This window comes from Erinaceus europaeus, chromosome 1 (genome assembly GCF_950295315.1).
Source record: "Erinaceus europaeus chromosome 1, mEriEur2.1, whole genome shotgun sequence".
Taxonomy (NCBI): domain Eukaryota; kingdom Metazoa; phylum Chordata; class Mammalia; order Eulipotyphla; family Erinaceidae; genus Erinaceus; species Erinaceus europaeus.
Window position 1 is genome coordinate 157,513,117 of NC_080162.1, and position 24,135 is coordinate 157,537,251.

Here is a 24,135-nt window from a genome sequence, read left to right on the forward strand (position 1 = left end):
AACATCGCTCCCTCATATGTAAATAGGCCCAGTACTACATCGCTCTTTGCCCCACCTTAATTTCCCCTGGCCAATCCCCTCATGGGAACAACAGGCCCTAGAGATTATTCAAGAGATTCTTTTCATTTCTTCCAAGTCGGCGCATACCTAGTCCCATTTTAGATGCATCGAGAGGCATTCATCATTACATGTGGTACACCTATAAAGCTTGCAAGCTTGGGCTAAATTTCTTCACAGAACCATGGTGGAGAAAGGCTGTGATGACTCAGTTTGGCCAACATCCTAGCCAGTGAGCCAAACGAAGCCCCAAACACTGCGATGCACATTGGATTCTACTAAAACCGGTGGTGCTCTGGTGGTTCTATTCTTTACACAGTTTCAGACCTTCCTCTCTCCAGGTTTCAGTGATGAGTAGGCATGGGAAAGTGACAAAGACTAAATGATCCTGACTTGAGAGAGAAAGGGATAAACGAGAGAAAATAAGCACATGGTCTGTCCTGGATTGCTGAGTTGGTTTGGTACTTTTGAAATAGAAACCTCTCTTAGCATAGACCCCTTCCCTCTCTCCTTTGCCTCATTTACTTGTCCTGATTTAGAACTGCATTTGGACACTAGTGCTTCCCCTCCCCATGCTACCCTGTGATGTAACCATCTAGAGGTCTCACCTGGTGGTCTACCTGTATAAAGCATTTTTAAAAATTTTTATTAATTTATTTTGGATACAGAGAAGTTGAGAGGGGAGGGGAAGATAGACACACCTGCAGCACTGTTTCTCTGCTTGAGAAACTTCCCCTTGCAGGTGGGGACAGGGGACTTGACCTGGGATCTCACACACTATAATGTTTGCCCTCTACCAGATAAACTAGTGCTCCTGAGGGTAGGAACTATGTCTTATATGCCACAAAATGTGAATACCTTTCAGTTGCTTGAACTCAATGTCCCAAGCATATATTAATCATCTTTAATGCATAAAACTTTATAGCCAGAGACTGAGATGAGTACATACAGAATAAGAAACAGGATTCCCAAACCAGTGAAATAGCTCACATAGGAAGGTGAGCTTTGCCCAGATTTGAGCCCAGTCCCCACTACACCGGATTAAGCTTCAGTGCTGTTGTGGCTCCCTCTGTCTCTCTCAAGCTGAAATAGCCAACCCATGAGGATGAATTTCCAGCGATGATGAAGCAAGCAAGGGAAGGAGGGAGGGAGGGGAGGAAGAAAGGAAGAAAGAAAGAAAGAAAGAAAGAAAGAAAGAAAGAAAGAAAGAAGGAAAGAAAGAGAGAAGGAAAGAAAGAGGGAAAGAAAGGGGAGAGGAGGGGAGGGGAAGAGGAAGAGGAAAAAATTAAGGAAGAGAATTCTCACCCTCAGGATACTTCCAAGCAAAAGAGAAGCAAGACCCACCTAAGTTTTTATAGTGTAGACTGTGATAAAAACTAAAAGGCAAAAAGTAAGTTGCTCTGAATACAAAGAAAAAAGTAGAATTGTTTACATTATTGGAATCTAAAGTCTATGAAATATGTGAAATTTAGGTTTGATTTTTTTTTTTCCCCTGCCAGGTTAACACTGGGGCTTGGTGCCTACATGCCTTCTTTCATTTCCAGCTGCCATTTTTTCTTTTTTAAAAATTATTTTTGATAGAAGGTATGTGTGTGTGGGTGGGGGGGAGAATGGAGAGACAGTTGGAGCACTGCTCCACTGCTCATGAAGCTTCCCCCTGCAGGTGGGAATGGGGGTCTTGAACCCATGCCCTCCCAAAGTTAACACGTGCACTCTACTAGGTGAACCACCACTCAACCCCTTTGAGTTTGACTTTGAAAAGTAAGCATACTTAGGTGGAGGAGGGAAGAAATACAGATTTGTTCAGAAGTACCAATAGGAGCCATGATTCAGGACTAAAAAGTGGCTGTGTGAATTTGATCTCACGCTCACACACAAATATATGAAGAGATATGTAAAAGTCATTGAGATATCATTGAAGATTTGTGATTAGTTGATTATTTCTGTCCCTTAAAAGAAATTACTATAGCAACAGCCTATATAAGGGGTTAGAAGAAATGAAGAGGGGAGTCGGGTGGTAGTGCAGCGAGTTAAGCACAGGTAGTGCAAAGCGCAAGCACCAGCATAAGGATTCTGGTTCAAGCCCCCGGCTCCCCACCTGCAGGGGAGTCACTTCACAGGCGGTGAAGCAGGTCTGCAGGTGTCTATCTTTCTCTCCCCCTCTCTGTCTTCCCCTCTTCTCTCCATTTCTTGCTGTCCTATCCAACAACAATGACATCAATAATAACTACAACAATAAAACAAGGGCAACAAAAAGGAATAAATAAATAAATATTTTAAAAAGAAGAAGAAGAAATGAAGAATAAGGTTGACACCAGCATGAACATCTCCCTGCCTAAACCATGCAGGAGATAACAAAGGCTATAAGTAGAATAAGACGCTGGATGAAGAGTGACTGTAGAACAATAAATTCAGATGTAAAGTGGAAACATTGTGGCAGCTGAGTGTAAAAAAAAAAAAAAAGGAAATGAAAAGTACTCCCATGTTTTGAAACGGTGACTGTGATAATGGGGGGGAGGAACATGTCAGAGGGAACCTAGGAGGTGGAACAACTTTGGACCAGAAAACACAGGCTTTAGAAGCTCTTTGCATAATGAAAATAAAGAAAACCGATGAAGTAAGATACTAGCCTATTACATTTGGACCAAAATGAACTCACTAACAGTTTTAGTCCCTGTACTGTAAGGAGTTTCTATATATTCATGCAACTTGTTAATGATGATTGGCTAAAACTCTTAACTGAATTTTTAAAATATTTTTATTATCTTTATTTATTTATAGGATAGAGACAGCCAGAAATTGAGAAGGAAGGGGGTGATAGGGAGAGAGAGAGAGACAGAGAGACACCTGCAGCCCTGCTTCACCATTCGAAAAGCTTTCCCCCTGCAGGTGGGGCCTGGGGTCTTGAAACCAGGTCCTTGAGCCATTGTAACATGTGCGCCCAACCAGGTGCACCACCACCTGGCCCCTTTAACTGAATTTTTAAAAGATTCATACTTTCTTAAAAGCCTATACTCATGGGGCAGAGGAGACAGCATAATGCTTATGCAAAAAGACTGTCATACCTGAGGCTCCCAGGTCCCAGGTTCTATCCCCACCCCATCATAAACCAGAGATAAGCAGTGCTCTGATCTCTCTCTGTCTTTTTCCTCTCTTTTTCATTGAATAATAATCATCATCATCATCATCAGCAGCAGCAGCAGCAGCAGCACTTTTGAACACTGCTCAACTGTGGCATATGGCAATACCAGGGATTGAACTTGGGAAGATGTGTGCTATCAGTATACCATCTTTCTGAGCTCTTCTGTAGCATTTTCCCCCTCTCATATCACTTGGAATAGTGTATATGTTATTTTAAATGATACCTCACTCCATTATGGAAATAGCATAATGGCTATGCAAAAAAAAAAAAAAAAGACTTTTATGCTTGAGGTACCAAAGGTCAAAGGATCATTCCCCAGCACCACCAGAGATGAGTAGTATTCTGAAATAAATAAACAAAATCTAACTGATGATCAATTGAGTTTTTGCCACCGGGATTATTACTGAGACTCAGTGTGTGCATAACAAATACACCGCTCCAAGTGACTGTTTTTCTTTTTTCTTTGGTTTTATTTGATAGAACAGAGAAAAACTGGATAAGTATGGGGAAGACAAAAGGGGAGAGAAAGAGAGACATCTCTAGCGTTGCTTCACTGCTCACAGAGCTTCCCACTGCAGCTGGGACTGGGGCCTTGAACCCCAGTCTTACACATAATAATGTACATGCTCAACCTGGTGCAGTACCGCCCAGCCCTAGTAAACTGAGATTTGACAAGTGTCAAGACAATTAATGTCGGGAGCAATAATAATTCCAACAAATGACATTAAGACAATTGAAGACCCAAAAGAAAAGATGCAAAGGAAATAGGGACACTTCTCTGATACACAGTAAATAACTGAAAATGAATTGTAGCTCTAAATATAAAAACTGTGACTATATAAAACGCCCAGAAGAAAACAGGAGGGGGCTGCACAGTGGTGCACCTGGTTAAACACACATATTACCATGCGCAAGGACTCTGGTTTGAGCCCCCGCTCTCCACCTCCAAGGGGAGTACTTCATGAGTGGTGAAGCAGGTCTGCAGGTAGCATCTTTAGTCACTAGGGAAATGCAAATCAAAACCATGGGAGATGGCACTTCACACCCACTTCTTCTAGCGTTTGCCCTTCTTCCGTAGCCAGTCAACAGCGTCAGGTTGAAAGCTGTCAGGAGCTGCTTGTTGCTGGCTTTGAAAGTGACTGGGATCCATGTGGATTCAGTCGGCTAGGAAGGATCGTCAGTTTCCCCAATGAATGGGTACTCACGGGATGCACCACGAGAAGGTCAATCCAATGCATCCCTTCACACCCACTAAGATGACTGCAATCAGAAAGACAGTAAGTGATTGCAAGGATATGGAGAAATTAGAACCCTCATACTCAGCTGGTGGGATTGTAAAATGAGGTGCTCACCTTGGAAAATGGGTATGTTAAAACAGAATTATCATATGACCCCAGCAAGCCCACACTCATGAGAATTAAAAGGTGAGTCCCCACAAATTTTATAGACAAGAGCATTATTGATCATAGAGTTTTTTTAAAGAAGTGAAACAAATTAAAACCTGTCTGGTGAATAAGGAAAACGTAATGTGATTTCATTTATCCACATAGTGATTACTATTCAGCAACATAAAGGCATGAAGTACTGGATGAACCTTGGAGACATGTATATTTATTGCATGATTCTGTTTATGTAAAATACCTATGATAGGCAAACTCATAGAGATAAAAAGTGGATTTGTTGTGTCTAAGTACTTGGGACAGTGGAGAATGAAGAGGCTGCATAATAGATTGCAGTGATGCTGCGAGTGATACAGATATTCTGGAACTAGGGCTTTGGCTGTAGAACATTGTGAATGTACTTACTGACACCGTAAGAATGAATAAAGTGATTATAATTTTGTGTGTATTTGCCACAGTAATAAAACATTTTATTTCATTTATCTATTGTATAGAGACGGATAAGTTGAGAGGGAGAGGAAGGTGTGTGTGGGGGGGTGGGAGACGGACACCTGAAGCACTGCTTCAGCATGTGTGAAGCTTTCCCCCTGCTGCAGGTGAGGACTGGGGCCTTTAACCTGGGTCCTTGGTCACGGTGACATGTATGCTCTAATAAGTGCCCCCCACCCAGCCCTAAAGGATACACTTTATGGATGCAACTTATTCTAATAAATTTTTTCTGAAAAAGAAGAAGTACTACAGTTGGGGGTTAATCACTAAGGAGCTGTTCAGGTGGGGGTTCAGAGAGCATCCATTCCTAAATATTGTCTGTTGCATGATTGCATTTTTATAATGTATTTGAAATGGTGGAATTTTCATAATGGAGGGCAAATGAGTGGTTTCTAGGTGTTTAGGGTGGAAATGGAACTTATCAGGGACAGTGCCATATCCTTGTGCTTGGAACTGTATCTGTGGTGGCAATGACAGCATCCTATCCTGGTGATACAAAATTATAACACGAAGCACGGACAGACTGGTGAGACTGGAAATAGGTGGGTAGGTTGTATCAGTATCAGTATCCGTATCCTGGCTGTGTTATTGTGCTATTGTTTGTTAGTACGTAGAATTAGGGTGTGGAAGATACTCCAAAGTGTGTATTAGACCTCTCTAGGAGATCTCCCACTGCATGGAAATGGACAGTGATGGCAGTAAAAATTTCAGCTCATCAAAATGTTTAAAAGCATGAGTCTGGGAAAACTTGATCTCTAGCCTGACTCTTCTACCTTGCCATTGTGCAGTCATCATCACATTCTCGCAAGCCACCAACAGAATCCAAGTCCAAGTTGGCACCAGTTATGATAGCCCCGCTTGCATCAGACTTCTGTCATAGTTGCTTTTGGTTAATTCCAGCAGCAGACTTCATTTCCCTCAAATCAAGGGGATGTGTGCATGTAGAAAAAGCCTTTCTCAGGCAGGAGTAAATAGTATAATGGTTATGCAAAGAGATTGTCATGCCTGATGCTCTGAAGTCCCAAGTTCAGTCCCCCGCACCACCCTAAGCCAGAGCTGAGCAGGTAAAAAAGAAAAGGCCCTTTTCCCACTTCCCATCCTTCTTTACTTCAGTCACTTTTTGCAAAGGAAAATGCTTATTCCTGCCTATTCACAGGTATTAAAAAGTTTGCATGTCACACTTTTTGTTTTACAGCAAAGAAAAAAATAGGATTTTTAAGAGGAGTAAGGGCTATGTTTCTGTGCAGCCGAAATCATTTTGCTAACATCTCGTCATGTTAAAAAGATAAACAGCAGGATTAACTGTTTACTTTAGGAGTGCAGACTACTTGTTTTTCAGGAGAAGAACACAATGTCCTGCTCTCTCTGGCTTCCCGTCTGTGTGAGGGCTGGTGGAGCTGGAAGCGCCCTCCACCCACTCAGCTCACTGCCATCCCTCCTCCTCTTCTTCCTCTTTCCTCCCTCTTGTCAGTGGATTTTTCCTCCCTGGTGTTCATGTTCGAATGCTGTCCTCTTCTCCCCTACCCCCCTTTCATCTTCCTGTCTTGATTTTTCTTCTCTCTCTCACTTCATCAGAGAGTGAAAAAATGTCTTCTATTTCCCCCTGAACTTGAGGCTGAGGAAGAGGTTAGAATTCAGGGAGAGATCCTTGTTGATCTTTGGAGGCTGCCTAAGTTGACACTGACCTAGAATGAAACAGCCGGGACTGACTCTGATTCCGGGAATTCTTGGTCAGCTGCTAAGAACTGCTCCCATAACTCGTGTAAACATCCCCTGTGTTCACTTAATCTCCTCACAGCACACGTGTGTGCGTGTGCGCGCTCACACACACACACACACACATACACACACACACACACACACACCTTCTGTTGCTTTTTTTTTTCTCTTCATTTGTGTATCTTTGAAATTGACTCAGTGAATGAAAGGAAGAGAAAAAGAAAGATTTTGAAAAGTTGGGGAGGGATGTTTAAAGCTTCTAATAATTATATGATAGTCACACTGAAACTCCCTCTACACATCTGTTGTTTTGTCTTATTTACTCTTTGTGCTTTATCCTGTGACTTTTACAGATGAATGAGGAATGTGATTTTAGAATTTAGTTTGCAATATTATTGAGTTGGCATGATGTGGTGTTGAGCTAGGGAAAGAAAAAAGAAAATTCTTAGCTATTAATTCCATGGTGAACTTTCATATTTTCAACCTAACGTGACTGTGATTGATCAGTGGACCTTTTATCTGCGTGACTTTATGTTGTATGCTGCTGAGAATGTGCTGTGGAATGTGGTTTCCCATTTGGCATTAGTTTGAATCAGTTCTCCCAAAGCAGTGCAGGCCTCACCCTTGTGGCTCAGAAATGCTTAAGATCAGAGTCCTGCCAAGTGACTCCTGATGACTGAAATAGAGGGGCTTCTGCAACCAGGCTGTGCCCTGGAACTAACTTCTGACTTCGGTGTTCTTTCTCCCAAGACTGCAAAGCCAACGTTGTCTTTAAGCGAGATGGTGCTGCTTCTGTACAGAGTAGGGCTTCCTTATGCTGCTGCCCAGCACTTTCTCAGAGCCCCTTGAGTTGGGAGAGCACCCCTGTATAGGAGGGTGCTCCTGCTTAAGGACTCAGAAGAGCTGGCTTGTCAACTCCTTACATTTATAGCAAAGTCGCTTTGTCTAGTGGATGAAAGAAACTAAGACCTTAAGACAGGTTAGGTGCAAGCATCTCTTTGGGTGTGAAGCAATTTAAAGTTATCTTAATTGTACAGGTGTGAGATTCAAAGCTCAGAGCAGCCAAAGCTGACAGCCCCATGGTTCCAGGCTGCCACTCCCCTGCACCAGATGCGTAAAATCATCGAAGTGAGAAGAGTCTTTTATCCAGATGATGGTTTGGTTTAAGCATATGAGGAATAGTTTTAAATGCTACTGGTGAATGATCCCAGGGCCTTGTGTATATGTGGTACCACTGCTGAGCGGCTTCCCCAGACCAATTTTCTCTCCTCTCCTCTCCTCTCCTCTCCTCTCCTCTCCTCTCCTCTCCTCTCCTCTCCTCTCCTCTCCTCTCCTCTCTTCTCTTCTCTTTTCTCCCCCCCATCCCTCCCTTCATTTCTCTTCATTCTTTTTTTTTCCTACAACGTTATCACTGAGGCTCAGTATCTGCATGGCTTCACCTTTTCCAGTGGCCATTTTTTCTCTTTTTCTTTCATTTTGCAGAGGAGATCTCTCTCTCTCTCTCTCTCTCTCTCTCTCTCTCTCACACACACACACACACACACACACACACACACACACACACACACACACACACACTCACACTCAGAGAGAGAGAGGAGAGGGAGAATGAGGAATAGGAGAGACACTGGCTACACTGTTCTCTCACTCTTGAGCTTCCCCTCCAGCAGGTGGGGATCAGAGTCTTGATCCTGGGTCTTCATGTTGGCAATGTGCATGCTCTACCAGGTGTGTTACCACCTGGTCCTCCAACTTTTTATTCTATTATTTCTTTGAGAGATAGGTAGAGAGAGACAGAGATTGACTCCATAACATAACTCCACCATTTAAAGAGCTCTCCTAGTGCATTCATGGTGCTCCCATGGGGTCTCAGGGTTTGAACTCAGGGCTTTACACACAGAAAGGTGTGTGTCTTCTGCTGTGTGAGCTGTCTCCTGGCTCAGAAACAGTGATCTTAAATAAACCCGGCGTTCATATGCCAGAGTGTGATTCTAATAATTCAGTAGCAGACTTTATCTCATGGTCTAAATGCAGTTCTATGGCTCTTACTCTAAGCACGAAAATCCTACTTCCTCCCTATAAGCCTTGGTCATTTTGCCACCCTAGCACTTTACTGAGTCCCGAGAATAACAGGGTCACTCTTACACAGGGCGTTGGGTCCCCCAAACCAGTGTTCATCGCCCTGTGGGAAGTCACTTCCACACCAGTCTTTATTGGCCTCTCAAGGGATAGCAGACGCCAAATGACCAGGTATGCATGGCAGGTGTTCTGTGGGAGGAGAGCACATTGGAGAGGCACAGCACCTGCTTGCCAAGCCAGGGAAGAAGCTCAGCTTCCTGAACCCGGCACATAGCCTTAAATTGCAGCATGGTGAGTTGTTCAGTGCACAGGATGTCAAAACTCACTGGATGTGTGACTTTTCTGCTCAGGACTGTGGTGCTGGTGTGGGTGATGCAGCCCCCTGTCCCCCACATCTGCAGTGTCTCTGTCACCCTACTTTGAGTTCCATCCTCCATCGAGCTGTTTGGATATCCATGTTCTGAGTGAGTCAGCTCTGTCCCTGCCTGCTTACTGGGTCCCATCACTTGGTCAGCCTTTGCATCCCAAGGCTTCTGGGTTGTCTGGAATGAGACTCGCTTCAGGATTGCTTGCTGCGGAGCTGGCTCTGTGTTCCCCACTACTCCTGACCTTCATGACCTAGGCTCATGTCCCTCCGTCAGCCTGCACTATTGTCTGTCCCTGCCTCTTGTGCACTTACCTGCTGCTAGAAGCCAGAAAGGCTCAGAGTGCAGTGGTGTGTGATGGAGGTGGGGGGGTGGGGTGGGTAAGATCCATAGAGTGAACTGACAAGCCAGTGCCCCATCCACAAGTGTTGGCCTGGGGCTTCTAGAGTCTTAGATTCCTTAAGACAGTGGGGCATTTGGATCTAATATTTTATTTTCTTCCTAATGTAAAACATGCTTTTAATGTATCAGGTGGTGACATACAGAGTAGACAGTGTTTATTATCATGTTCAAGGACCTGGGTTCAAGCTTCAGTTCCCCACCTGCAAGGGGGAAGCTTCACTAGTGGTGGAACAGTACTGTGGCTGTCCCACCTTCTTTCTGTCTCTCTCTCTATCTTACTCTTTCCCAAAAGAAAAATGAAAAACAAATGGTTGGTTTTTGTTTGTTTGTTTGTTTTTTTGTACACTGTATTAGCCAGAGAAAATGTGTCAGTCAACTCCTCAAGACCCATCTTGTGGTCTGGCCATCTCCTATCAGACGTTTATCACTGATTAGGGCAGTGAGCTCATAATGACTGTAAGGAGACTCTCTTTCAAAGCTCTGTTCAGCCCTCCTCCACAGCATCCCACAGCTTCACTTTCCAAAGCAGAAGCTGTATCTAACACCTCTTGGTGTCACCCCCTCACTGACTCAGTGACTACAGGGGGTTGGCATGCCGGTGGCACATGTCCTACCTAGTGCCTATCCTGGGCCTCTGATCATGTCACCTCCTTACACAACCCTTCACCAGGTTGCTTTTCCTTCTCCAGGGTACCAGTAGGTGCCAGTCTCAGGCCAGCCTCATTCCCCTTCTCCCTTCTCACACCATCCTTTCCTTCTCCAACCCCATTCTTCCCTTCTTTGCAAATGCTCATTAAATTGAGAACAGTACACTGGAATCCCTAGACAGAAAGTAACTTTTGCCCTTACCACCCTTTCCCCCACCTTCTTTTTCCTTCACTTTATTCTAATTTTTTTCACTATATTTAAATTTTTTAAATTTTCCCTTTTGTTGCCCTTATTTTTTTTTGTTGTTGTTGTAGTTATATTATTGTTGATGTCATCGTTGTTAGATAGGACAGAGAGAAATGGAGAAAGAAGGGGAAGACAGAGAGGGGGAGATAAAGAGACACCTGCAGATCTGCTTCACTGCCTGTGAAGCGATTCCCCTGTAGGTGGGGAGCCGGGGGCTCAAACCGGGATCCTTATGCCAGTCCTTGCACTTCGTGCCACATCCGCTTAATTCGCTGCACTACCACCTGACTCCCTTTATTATAAATTTTTTTTAATTTATAATTTAAAAAAAATTTTTTTAATTATCTTTATTGGATAGAGACAGCCAGAAATTGAGAGAGATGGGGAAATAGAGATGGGGAAGAGAAAGAGTGATACCTACAGCACTGCTTCACCACTTGCAAAGCTTTCCCCCTGCAGGCGGGGACTGGGGACTTGAACCTAGGTCCTTGTGCTTTATAGCATGTGTGCTCAACCAGGTGTGCTACCACCCAGCCTCTCTCTTGTTATTTTCTAGCTTCCCTTCATTTTCTCCACCATGGGCAATCCCTTTCCTTTGATAGGATTCTGTCTGTGTTATGACTGCTGATTAATATGCTCTTCTCTCAGCTTTTCACACCACTGGCTTCTCCTTCAGGCCTCGGCTCAATGATCACCTCATCCAGGAAAGCAAGTTTCCCTGCTAGACCATCCCAACTGTGTGTTGTCTCTTGGGGTGCTGTGCTCTTTTCCTTCCTAGTGCACCCACACCTGAGATTTTGCATGTACCTCTGTGTTACATCTTTCCCCAAGATGTCTGAAGGCTCATTACTTTATACCCAGCATCTTACTTCCTAGAGGGTATGGCTTAGAGTCAGACCTGTTGTGTTTAGTGCACAAAAATGGAGCAGCCCAATGGTTATGGCACTGTTCCACTTCACAGTGAGAACCCCTGCATCCCATCTGATGATGAATCTCATGACATTTATTTCGTGCCTCTCTGATGCCCTGTACCTCACTCTCTTTTGTACTTCTGTCTGTGTTAGTAATTTTGGACCATGCTCATTTATTGTGTCCAGGCAAATCAAAATATTTTTGTTGTTGTTGTTGAGGAGTGAGGGGGAGACCAGACAGCTCACACATAAGCCTTCATATTCAGAATGGAAATTTTCCAAATAGTCTTAAAATATAAATAGCAACTAGAAAGCTGTTGTATGTGTTTTCACATGACACATACTAAGTGTCCAGAGGTTCTTTATTTTAATGGGAGTAAATAGAAAAGAACAAACAGAAGGTTGACTTTTGGAATGGCAGAATGAGGACACAGTGGATTCGTTCCCCAGCGAGCAAATATTTTAACTGGAGAAAATGTAAAGCCTCTGGAAATTGCCCTGAGGGCACTTAGCAGTTGGAGAAACATTCCATCAGAAGAATCAAGGCAATCTAGTAAACCTCAGTAAGAGCAGTTTGTCTCTAGTTAAACTACTCCCACCAACCAAATGCTCCAGGACTGTGCTCCAGGGAGCACAGTCAAGAAAATGACTGCCTCCTCCCCCTCTGTTCCCAGTCTAGGGCATGTGCCAGCATCTCCTAACCTCTGAGCCCATGTTACAGAAACTGTGTCCTCAGTATGAATGACCAAGGATCCTGTTCTGATTGTCTTCGTCTACCTATTGGCATAGGTAGGAGACAGTGCAATGGAGAAGCAAGCCCAGAATATCAGTGTTGCCACCACCCCAAGAATGGAAGTGTCATTCGTGGAGAAGGGAAGACTGTTCCTAGTAACAGCTCTATGAAGTGGCACCGATGTTCTGCCCCAAACTAGACAGGCTATTCAGAAGAAGGGCTCTGCACTGCTGCCTGAGATGGCTGATTTTATTTGGAATAAAGCAGAAGAACTGCATTCCAGAAGTGTTGTTGCAAATAATGGGGGGGGGGGGTATTAGTGGAGACCCATTTATGTATTAATAAGCAAATGCCCAAGAATCAGAAGTTAATAGAAAGCATCAGGAGAAACAGATGGTCAAGAAGAGTGACTCTGAATCACAGTCAGAATTGGAAGTTGGATAGGATGTGCTTGGTTCCACACTGGAGCCAACCGAGAAGTCCACAGAGAAGACTTGGGGTGCAAACCTCACTCATGCTGCAAGCTCATCCCCCCTCCAGTCAGTGGAACAGTAAGCTACTCTCACCCTTGAGTTACTACTGGGAAGCCAAGCTCTAAAATAAATTCATACACATCACTGCCATTCTGACACTCCAAGGCCCACCTTCTCAAGGGCAGTTAGAGAGGGGAATACAAATCCTGGATAAAGGAGAAGAATGAAATCAAAGACCAATATTCCTCGAACTATATTGGCAACCTCCAGTATATATATTACCAGTGGTAACAAGTGAAAATCTGACTGACTAAGGCAGGAGGGGTTTAAGTATGGCTTTTCTTCTATGGTAAGTGTTGTTGCTGACCTAGGGACAACCCTTAGGTAACAATGTGAAAAGATTAAAAAAAAAAAGAGTTTGAGCAAGAGTATCAGAGCCTTCAGGGAAAATGGACTTCATAGAGTGGTTCAACAAGTCACTAAAGAACGAAATAAACCACTGTACAGATAACAGCAACAATGATCCATGGAGTAGGGGAGGCATCAATATCCAGATAATACAGTGTATTATTAAAAATGGTCATTTGTCACAAAAAAACTATAAGATGTACAAAGAGTATGTATAAGGCATATATATGGAAGAGAGCAACAGGGAACAGGGACTGCTTTTGAAGGGGCCTCGATGTTTAACTTTGCTGCCATTATAAATATGTTCAGTGAATTAAAGGAAGCCCTGTCCAAAGAAATAAAAAGTGATAGGACAACAATGTCTAATCCAATGGAGATTATCAATAAAATAATACAAACTTTAGAAAAAATGAATGAGGGGGCCAGGTGGTAACACAGTGGGTTAAGTGCACATGGCGCAGAGCACAGGGACCGGCTCAAGTACCCCAGTTTGAGCCCCCGGCTCCCCACCTGCAGGGTGGTCACTTCACAGGTGGTGAAGCAGGTCTGCAGATGTCTATTTTTCTTTCCCTTTTTCTGTCTTCCCCATCTTTCTCGATTTCTCTCTGCCTTATCCAACAACAGGAATAGCAACAGTAACCAACAACAAGGGCAACAAAATGGGGAAAATGGCCTCCAGGAGCAGTGGATTCATCGTGCAGGCACCGAGCCCCAGTGATAACCCTGGAGACAAAAAAAAAAAAAAAAAAAAAAAAAAAAGAAATGGAAATTTTGAGGTTAAAAAATACAGTGACCAGAAAGGAAAATTTACTATGTTGACCAAACAATGGATGTGAATAGCTGAAGAATTAGTGCGTTTGAATCTTGAGTAGTTCATATTATTCAACAACCTAAAGAAAAGAGAAAAAAGGATGAAGAGACTTGGCCTTGGCAGCACAAATAATACTATTAGAATGAAAGGTTAGCATAGCCTCTCTATACACATTTGTGAAACATTGCATATTTTTTAAAAATTTGTTTTGCTTTTTTAAAATATTTATTTATTTCCTTTTTGTTGTCCTTGTTTTTATTGTTGTTGTAGTTATAATTGTTGTTGTTGATGTCGTCGTTGTTGGATAGGACAGAGAGAAATGGAGAGAGGGGGAGAGAAAGAAAGATGCCTGCAGACCTGCTTCACCACCTGTGAAGCAACTACCCTGCAGGTGGGGAGCCGGGGGCTTGAACTGGGATCCTTGGGCCAGTCCTTGTGCTTTGCTCTACGTGTGCTTAACCCACTGCGCTACCGCCTGACTCCTGAAACATTACATATTTGAAGATCTTTGTCATATATTAAGTTCATCCCCAAAATAATGTTATAATTTCAATAGTATGTTAAACTTTAATCTCACATTTACTGCTCCAGAGTATTTTAGAGGTTAAAAGGAACTTGCAAAGGCTTAACACTAAAGTAAAGTTAACTAGAAAATAAAGAGAATGAAACAGAACCTCATAGGAATGTGGGGCTAATCTAATGCACCAAGCAAATGTAACAGTAGTGCCAGGAAGACAGAAGTGGGCGGGTGGAGTGATATACTTGAAGAAACTGGAAACACAACATATTTGATTGGAAAACTAGTCTGCACACCCATGAAGCTCAGTGAACTTCAAGTTGGGTAGCTAAGATTCATGCCCAGACATATCATAGTCAAAATCCTGAAAGCAAAAGATAGGAAATCATGAAAGTAGCAAGTAAAACATGACTCATATACAAGAAACCAAAATAAGATAATAGCTGAATTTTCATTAGAAACAGTTAAGATTCTGAAAAGCAAAACAGTAATCCAAATTATAAATGAAATACACATTCTCCTTCTTTCTTCCTTTCTTAATTTTTAAAAATAGGGACAGAGAAATAAAGAGGGAAGGGGGAAGACAGAAAGGAAAGAGAGACACCTGATGCTTACCTCATGCAAGTTGGGATCAAGACTTGAACCCAGGTTCCTGTTCATGGTAACATGTGCCCTCTACCAAGTGAACCACTGCCTGGCCCCTCATATTTAAATTCTGATTTTAAGACAGTAACATTAAGCACTAGTTATTTCACCTGAGGCAAATAATTTCTTCACTTTTATACAAATCACAGTTGTGTAAAGGTCATGGTTGTTCATCTTCATTTTGAAGTATTCTAACATTTTATTTGATTGAGATTTGATAATATACTACAAAACCCTAATATTTGTGTAAAATTTACTTTTTCCAGATATAGAGCCATAAGTAGTGAGCTCATAGTACATAAATGTCTTCTAATATAGTAAATAATGTTATACATATGTGTGAAAAGTTAAGACTGTTTACCTTTAGAAAGATGATACCTTCTTCGAGGTATTATTTATGCTAAATGTTGTTTATACACAATACACAAATCTAAAATTATATGCCCATCAGGTGACAACTATGGATTTCCCTGATACTTTAGGGGTATAAAATATTAAATTTGCAAGGAGAATGAATTTAACAAAAAAATTCTTTTTGGTATATTTTCTCCATAAATCTGATGAAGTACTTTTCAAAAGTTTTTCTGGTTCAGGGGCCAACAGAGTGACTCACCTGAGAGTTATTGCTCTGCCATGTGTGTGACTCATTTCTGAGCCCCTGGTTTACCACATGGAAGTCCTATGGCATTGGGGAGTTTTGGTGCTGTGGTCTCAGCTTCTCTATCTGAAAAAGCCATCCTGGAGCTATGAACCTGGAGCATATTCATTCATTCATTCATTCATTCATTCATTCATTCATTCATTCTCAGTTTGAGGTAGCCTTGGTTTATAAAACTATATAAATGTTTTAGAAGTACAATTCCACATCTCTTCAAAACTTACCAGTCCACACCCACCACCAAAGCATCAGTATCCCTACACCAAAATTCAGTGAGCACACCGTCCATCCTGGAAACCCCTTCCTCACCTCCAGTCCCTTTTGGTAACTTCAGTTCTGAAGTCTGAGTCTATAGGTTTTTCTTCATTCGACTTTGCTTGCTTTCTTTATTTTACCCCCTGTAGAGATATCTTACGCATCTATTTCCATCTTATTTTATTTTATTTTCAGAGCACTGCTCAGCTCTGGCTTATGGTGGTGTTGGGAATTGAACCCATTGAAAGTCCATTTTATATAAATCCCTTTATTATTTTTATAGTGCTGGTTTAGTGATAATGAGCTTCTTTACATATTGTTGGTCAGTAAAGCTTGTCATCATTCCTTCAAACCTGAGTGATAACCTATCTGGGTAGAGTATTCTTGGCTGGAGATTTTTCCATTCAAAGTTTTGAATATATCCTGCCAGTACTTTCTGGCCTTTAAGGCCTCTGTTGATTTCTGTTGAGAAATCCGTTGATAGTCTTATGTGGGTTCCTTTATAAGTGACTCTCTGCTTTCCACTAGCTACTTATAAAATTCTTTATTTTTTATCTTTATTTATTTATTGGTTAGAGAGTCAGAAATTGAGAGGGAATGGGGAGATAGAGAGGGAGAGAGTCAGAGAGACACCTGCAGCCCTGCTTCACTGCGGGGAAAGCTTTCCTTCTATAGGTGGGGAATGGGGTGGGGAGGGCTTGAACCTAGGTCCTTGTGTACTGTAACATTTGCTCTCTCAACCAGGTAAGCCACCACCTAGCCCCACTTGTAAATTTTCTTTCTTTCTTTCTTTTTTTTTTTTTTACTAGAGCACTGTTCAGTTCTGGCTTACGGTTGTGCAGGGGATTAAACCAGGGACTTTGGAACCTCAGGCAGGAGAGTCTCTTTACATAAGCACTATTCTATGTACCCCTGCCCCTTCTAACATTCTATATCTTTGGTTTTCCCATTTTTACTATGTACCTTGGTAAACTTAGTTTTGAATTTATCTTGTTGGGAGCTGGTAGAGCTTCCTGGATTTGATTATCTGTCTCCTTCCTCTGTTTAGGAGAGAATTCTCAGTTATCTCTTCAAATAAGCATTCTGGGGTGGGTGGTTAGATAGCATAATGGTTATACAAAGAGACTCTCATGCCTGAGGCTCCAAAGTCCCAGGTCCAATCCCCTACACTACTATAAGCCAGAGCTGAGCAGTGCTCTGGTTAAAAATAAATAAATAAATAAATAAATAAATAAATAAATAAATAAAATAAGCAAACAAGCATTCTGTCTTCTTCTGGTATCCCTATGCTGTGAATATTTTTCCTCTTGAGGTTGCCCATAGCTCTCTTGTATTATCTTCATTTGCTTTAATTCTTTTTTGCTTATTTTTCTAGATGGATTTCTGTATCCTATTCTCCATCTTATAACTTCTGCCTTTACATCTGCCTTTCTACTGGTGATTCCCTCTACTGTGGGATCTTTTAGCTTAGCTAAGAGAAAGGGAGAGGGAGACCGAGAAAGAGAGACAGCAAAGCTCTGCTTCCCTGCTCTGCTCAGGAAGCTTCCCCTGTGCAGATGTCCCCATATGGTGACCAGAGACTTGAACTCAGGTCCTCCCCTGGTAAAATGCACTGTGCACTCCGCTTGATGAACTATCTCCTGACCCCTGGTTCCTTTATTTCTTTATATATGATTTATTTTTGCCACCCTCTACTGCTGAGGCTCAGGATCTGCACAACTCTACTATTCCTGACTAGTTTTAACTGATCTATTTTTATAGACAGTACTAGGCCGAGAAGGAAGGTGCAAATAGATAGAGAGAGAGAGAGAGACAAAGAGACAACTGCAGCCCTGCTTTATCACTCATGAAGCTTCCCCCCTACAGGTGCAAAATGGGGGCTTGAACCTGGGTCCTTGTGCATTATAACAGTGCTCTCTACTAGATAGATAACGCCACTGTCCCCAAGATGATGAAATTCTTTATCTTTTTTATGATGATGAAATTCTATACTGTGAAAATATTAATGTTTGTTATTCAAGCTAATTTGTGGATAATGTGTTATGTGATAATAGATGGTTAATGTAATAATTAGTGAAGTGGACCAAAAAGTCAGTAAAGATATAGTAGAAGACTTGAGAAATGTACTCAAGTACCTTGACTTATAGATCACCCCTCTAAATGGGCCAGGTGCTAGTGCACTAGGTAAGCACACATAGTATGAGGACCTATGCAAGGATCCCAGTTCGAGCCCCCGGCTCCCCACCTACAGGGGGGTCATTTCACAAGCAGTGAAGCAGGTCTGCAGGTGTCTATCTTCCCCATCTCTCTCAATTATCTCTGTCCTCTTCAATAAAATGGAGAAAATGGATGCCAGAAGCAGTAAGTTCATAGTGCCGGCATTGAGCCCCAGAGATAACACTGGAGGCAAGGGAGAGAGAGAGAGAGAGAGAGAGAGAGAGAGAGAAACTGAATTCAAAACCCTGTAAACACCCAGAATTTAAGCATGCTTCTCATTTGAAATTTTTACAAATGTTGATTATGTACTGGGCTATAAAGCAAATCTCTACAAATGTGAAAAAAAACATCACTAGAGAGCATTCTCTCACCATATAGCAGGCAAACTAGAGTTAATAACAAGGACACATGAACTTCAGTTCCTTACAGAAATATTTGAGAAATGCTTCCAAGTAGCTAATGGATCAAAAAGGAAATACTAATGGCAGTTTTTAGAACTAATAAATAATACCTAGCATTTAAAAACATTTAATTTGGGGGCTGAGGAGACAGCATGAGGGTTATGAAAAAAAAAAAAAAAACCCAAAACTGTCACGCCTGAGGCACCAAAAGTCCCAGATTCAATCCCCTGCACCACCATAAGCTAGAGCTAAGCAGTGCTCTGGTAAAAGGAAAAAAAATCAATTATTATTTTAGTATTTATGAAAAAAAGTAATATAAACAGCTTGTTTTAGAAAGAAGGAAGGCTCAAAATAAATTAACTGAGTCAGTAACATCAAGAGTCATGGGTCAGCATGGACTACATAGTCTGCCTTAAGGCAGGACTGGCCTCAGCCACTGCTCTGCAGAGTGTGACCTGGGTTAGGGTACCCTCCCTCCGGTCTCTGTGTGCTAGGGAACTCTGGGGACTGGGCCCTGCGTCCCCAGCACTCCCAGGCCACTTTGTGCAGGCATGCGTTCCAAGTCTCTTGCCTCTAGAGGGCTGCCTTGTGTTGCCCCCATCCCAGTGCTTCTGGCATTTCTCTCTCTCTCTCCTTCCTTTCAGCACTTGGTCCTGAGGACCAGCTTCAGGTGCCAGTCACAGAGTACAGGGAAGCTACCACAGCTGGGTGCTGGGCTCTCTCCACCCTCAGGTTGAGGCCCCACAAATCTTTTCTCTCAAAGTCCACCTTGTTGCTGCCCCTTCTATCACTTTCTTTTCATTGAAAAAAAAAATGTATGGGGGTCGGGTGGTAGTGCACCGGGCTACCAGCACATAGTATGAAGCACAAGGACCCTCACAAAGATCTTGGTTCAAGCTCCAGGCTCCTAAACTGTGGCGGGGAGGGTGTCGCTTCACAAGCGGTGAAGCAGGTCTGCAGGTGTCTGTCCACTCTTCCCCTTTTTATCTTCCCTTCCCTTCTCAATTCTCTCTGTTCTATAAAAATATATATATTTATATTTTAGTGAAAGAAAGACAGGCAAACCAGAGGACTGCTTGGCTCTAGCTTATGGTGGTGCTGAGGGGTTGAACCTAGGAACTCTTTTTTTTTTTAATTCCCCCCCTTTTTGTTGCTCTTGTTTATCATCGTTGTTGTCATTATTGTTGTTGTTATTGCTGTCATTGTTGTTGGATAGGACAGAGATAAATCGATAGAGGAGGGGAAGACAGAGAGGGGGAGAGAAAGATAGACACCTGCAGACCTGCTTCACCTCCTGTGAAGCAAACCCCCTGCAAGTGGGGAGCCAGGGGCTCGAACCGGGATCCTTGTGCTGGCCCTTGCACTTTGCACCACCAGCGCTTAACCCGCTGCACCACCACCCAACTCCCAGAACCTGGGAACTCTTAAGACTTCAGTTGGGAAAGTCTAATGCATTAAGCTGCGGTGCTATCTCACTAGCCCCCACTCCACTTGTCATTGACTACTATGTTCTGCTGCTCTTTTTGTGTCCTTGCCAAGAGCCTTTCTGTTCCTGTCCCTGGCCCTGCTTCACTGTGACCCAGCCAGCCCAGTACCCCAGCATAATCTCGTGGTGGATGGGGTGTGGGGGTGGGGGGGCGGCACACCTCCCCTGGGGGCACTCTTCTTTCCCCAAGGACATCTGCTCCAGCTGGAAGGGTTTGTTTAAATTCAAACCAGGAGCCCTCACTGAGGGATGTCTGTGCAGTCTGTCCTCATCTGTCACCCCACCAGTCTAGACGCCACCAGCTGGGTGGAAGGGCCTAGAGAGCTCTTAACCCCACTGCACAGCTGCTGTGGTGTGGCTCACTGTGTACCACCCCAGCCCCAGGGAGAGCAGAGATCCCACCTTCTATGCCAGCAATGTCAGAGGGTACTGGCACAGGACCAGGGCATTCCAGCCACCACTTGTGAGCATGGAGGGAGCTGCCCAAGATTGTGGGCCAACTGACAGTAACTTTGGAGCTGCTAAAGGTGCTGCCTGTGGCTGGGCTTTACCTAGAGACATGGATGCTGGGACAGAGCCAGGCCAGACTGAGAGGATTAGCCAGAAAGAGCTCTTCAGGAAGCGCCAGCTCTCTGGCCCCCAGGGAGTAGCTGGTGCCTTAGCTACTTCCCACAGGGTGCCAAGGGGTTGGTGGACTTCCAAGATGTTTCTCTTGGACTGCATAGGAGCTTAGAAGAGCTTTCTCGTCTGGCCTTTGAGCTCTTAACCAAGGAGAAGTCAGAGGGTTGGCCACCTGCATCAGTACCAGTCACTGTGTTGAACCATCTCTTATTGGGAAATTGTGTTCCCTCTCTGCTCCGACCTCCTCTCTCTCCTCCACAGTGCAGCCTGACAATCTCTTGCTTTAGTGTTTACAAATACCATCTAAGTTAGATTCCCTTGTCCTCTCCCCATGTTTAGATGAGTGAATTCAGGCTCATACAGATAAAGAACTTAAAAAAAAAAGATTTATTTTTATGAGAGAGAGAGAGAGAGAAACCAGAGTCAAAAGCACTACTCAGACTAGCTTATGGGGGTGTCAGGTATTAAATCTAGGACGTCAGGGGCTTCAGGCATGCAAATCTAGTGCTCTGGCACAGTCAATTATCTCCCCAGACACAAAGAACTCTTTTCAAGTCCCGGGGTGACACACTGTTGCCTCCCTGGGAAGCCATGTGTATACATCCCCCACCCATACCCCCCACCTCCCTGCCATATATGATGCAATTTATGGAAAGTGTCTCTGGGGATTCAGGAAAAACAAGTCCATTGGGAGGCCCTTTTCTGCTCCTAGTACTCACGCTAGCACTGATTTTTGGAGCTAGGATTTCATTAGCAGGAAGGAGTGACAAGGGGATTGAATTGTGTGCGTGCTGTTGATAAGCTGACTCTGGTTGGGGCTGTCTGTTGAAAGCCATGGTTCCAATCCAGTTGAACCAGTGGGGGCAGTGACTCCACCTCAGGCCTGAGCCAGCTTGCCCCTGTGAGTAGACTGAGGTGGGAGAGTGTGGGTGGCTTCCATGAACAGAAGGAGGTGAAGGAGAACACCAACTTATCAGTAGGGCAAAAGAACCAGTGAGGGCACCCATCCATAAAAGCAGAGCCAGGAGTCGGGTGGTAGCGCAGTGTGTTAAGCGCAGGTGGTGCAAAGTGCAAGGACCGGCATAAGGATCCCGGTTCTAGCCCCTGGCTCCCCACTTGCACGGGGGTTGCTTCACAGGCGGTGAAGCAGGTCTGCAAGTGTCTAGCTTTCTCTCCCCCTCTCTGTCTTCCCTTCCTCTCTCCATTTCTCTCTGTCCTATCCAATAACAACGGCACCAATAACAACAACAAGAGCAACAAGGGCAACAAAAATGGGGGAAAAATAGCCTCCAGGAGCAGTGGATTCACAGTTCTGGCACCGAGTCCCAGCAATAACCTTGGAGGCAAAAGAAAAAAAAGAAAAAGAAAAAAGCAGAGTCAGCAAATTTAAGGCAAATACACTAGCCATTTCCCCACCTCTCTTTTCTCAGCACAAGCCCCTGAATATTCCCTGTGTCTTTCTGAAGGAACAAAGAGATTCTGTATTCAAGTTGTCTTTTGTAAAATGCTCACAGCAGACTGTTGGGTGCATCAGTGAAGTCAAACGGACATTGAATTCATTATGTAAGGATGCTGACCTTCTGGAAGGAAGCCCAAGGTTTCCTTTTTAGAAAATGAGGCCTGTGGGGCCCAGCGGTAGTGGAACGGGGTAAGCGCACATGGCTCAAAACATAAGGACTAGCTCAAGGATCCCAGTTAGAGCCCCTGGCTCCCACCTGCAGGGGGGTCACTTCATGGGCGGTGAGCAGGTCTGCAGGTATCTATCTTTCTCTACACCTCTCTGTCTTCCCCTCTTCTCTTGATTTCTCTCGGTCCTATCCAACAACAACGATGATAGTAATGGCAACAAAGTGGGGGAAAAAGGCCTCCAGGAGTAGTGGATTTATAGTGCAGGTACTGAGCCCCAGCAATAACCCTGAAAGCAAAAAAGAGAGAACTTTTTCCCATTTTTTTCTATAATTTGTGAGTTTTATATTGGTTCTCTTTCTCATGTGAGCTAATTTTTGTATATAATATGAAACTTTTGTATGCAGATGATCCAATTTGTCCCCTACCTCTGATAACAGAAGAAAGGGGCAGAAATATGAAAAGAAATGTCTTTAAAGTTTGTCCATACTGTTGGGCATTCACCACTCTTTTACCCCACTTCCTTTTGGTGTTCCGAGGTAAAACAGGTCTTTTCTGATGAATTTTCTCATCAAGAGTTAAAAGATGTGAAGTTACTGATATCTGAGATTCCCAAAACAGACAATAACCCAGTCAGATTACCCTTGTGCTACTCATGGTTGCCAAAATCCACCTGCTCATTCAGATTCCAGGGAAGTTTATCAGAGCCCTGTTCTTAAATAGAAACAGAACAGGGGCGGAGGGTAGATAGCATAATGGTTATGCAAACAGACTCTAATGCCTGAGGCTCCAAAGTCCCAGGTTCAATCCCCCGCACCACCATAAGCCAGAGCTAAACAGTGCTCTGGTAAAAAAAAAAAAAAAAAAAAAGAAACAGAACAGGAGGGAGTTGGGCGGACTATTAAACAATTTGTTCTGCTTTATATCTTTTTAAAAAATGTTTCATTTATTTATTAATGGGAATGATAGAAGGTGAGAGAGAAAGAACTAGACATCAGAACGGTACATGTGCTGCCAAGGGTTGAACTTGGGACTTCATGCTTGAGAGTTCACTGCCCTATCTACTGCGCCACCTCCCAGATCTGTTCTGCTTTGTATCTTAATGCTTTCCTGCCACCAAGCAGCAGATGCTACCATGATGCCAACCTGACTTCCTTGGACAGACAACCTTACCAATATGTCCTAGAACCCCACCTCTTCACTTCGGGAAAGATAGAAACAGGCTGGGTGTGTGGATAGACCTGCCAATACCCATGTCCAGCAGAGAAACAATTACAGAAGCCAGACCTTCCACCTTCTGCACCCCATAAGGATCCTGGTTCCATACTTATAGAAGGATAAAGAATAAGAAAGCTTCACAATGGAGAGGATGAGATGCAGAATTCTGGTGGTAGGAATTGTGTGGAATTGTACCCCTCTTATCAATGGACTTGTCGATCATATCAAATCAATTTTTTAAAAAAGTTATGAATTTAAGGCTGGCAAAATAGCTCACTTTGTCATGTGCATGACCCAGGCTTGAGTCTGACCCCCAGCACATTGGAGGAAGTTTCAGTGCTGCAGTGTCTTTCCCCCTTTCTCTCTTACTCTTTTTATCTGAAAAAGTCAGCCAGGAGCAGTAAAACCCTTGTGACAATAATCAGATAATCAAGCAGTCAAATAAAAGTTAAGAGAGAAATTATGAAAAACCTAGTAAGTATTGAGGTGCCAGAAGCAAACCCACCAGGCTTTTCATGCAGTGGGCTCAAGCCCCATCCCATAGGGGAATATCGTGAGCTCTATGAATGATAGAATTGTGCTGTTGTGTCTCTGCTCTCCTTCCTCTC

At 43.4% G+C, this 24,135-nt stretch overlaps 1 protein-coding gene across 3 annotated transcripts in view; it reads left to right on the forward strand.

Annotated features, from left to right (window-relative positions):
• The window catches only part of SPIDR (scaffold protein involved in DNA repair), a 302,493-nt gene that overhangs the window by 198,065 nt on the left and 80,293 nt on the right, over nt 1-24,135 (forward strand). Inside the window, exon 1 of one of the 3 annotated variants that reach the window (XM_060198594.1) lies at nt 8,947-9,057. The exons of the other annotated variants lie outside the window; for them this stretch is intronic. Within the exon in view, the coding sequence (XP_060054577.1) occupies nt 9,050-9,057 (8 nt within the window). The 5' untranslated portion in view covers nt 8,947-9,049. Of the gene's footprint in view, nt 1-8,946; nt 9,058-24,135 lie in introns of those variants that run through there. 3 annotated transcript variants of the gene reach the window in all.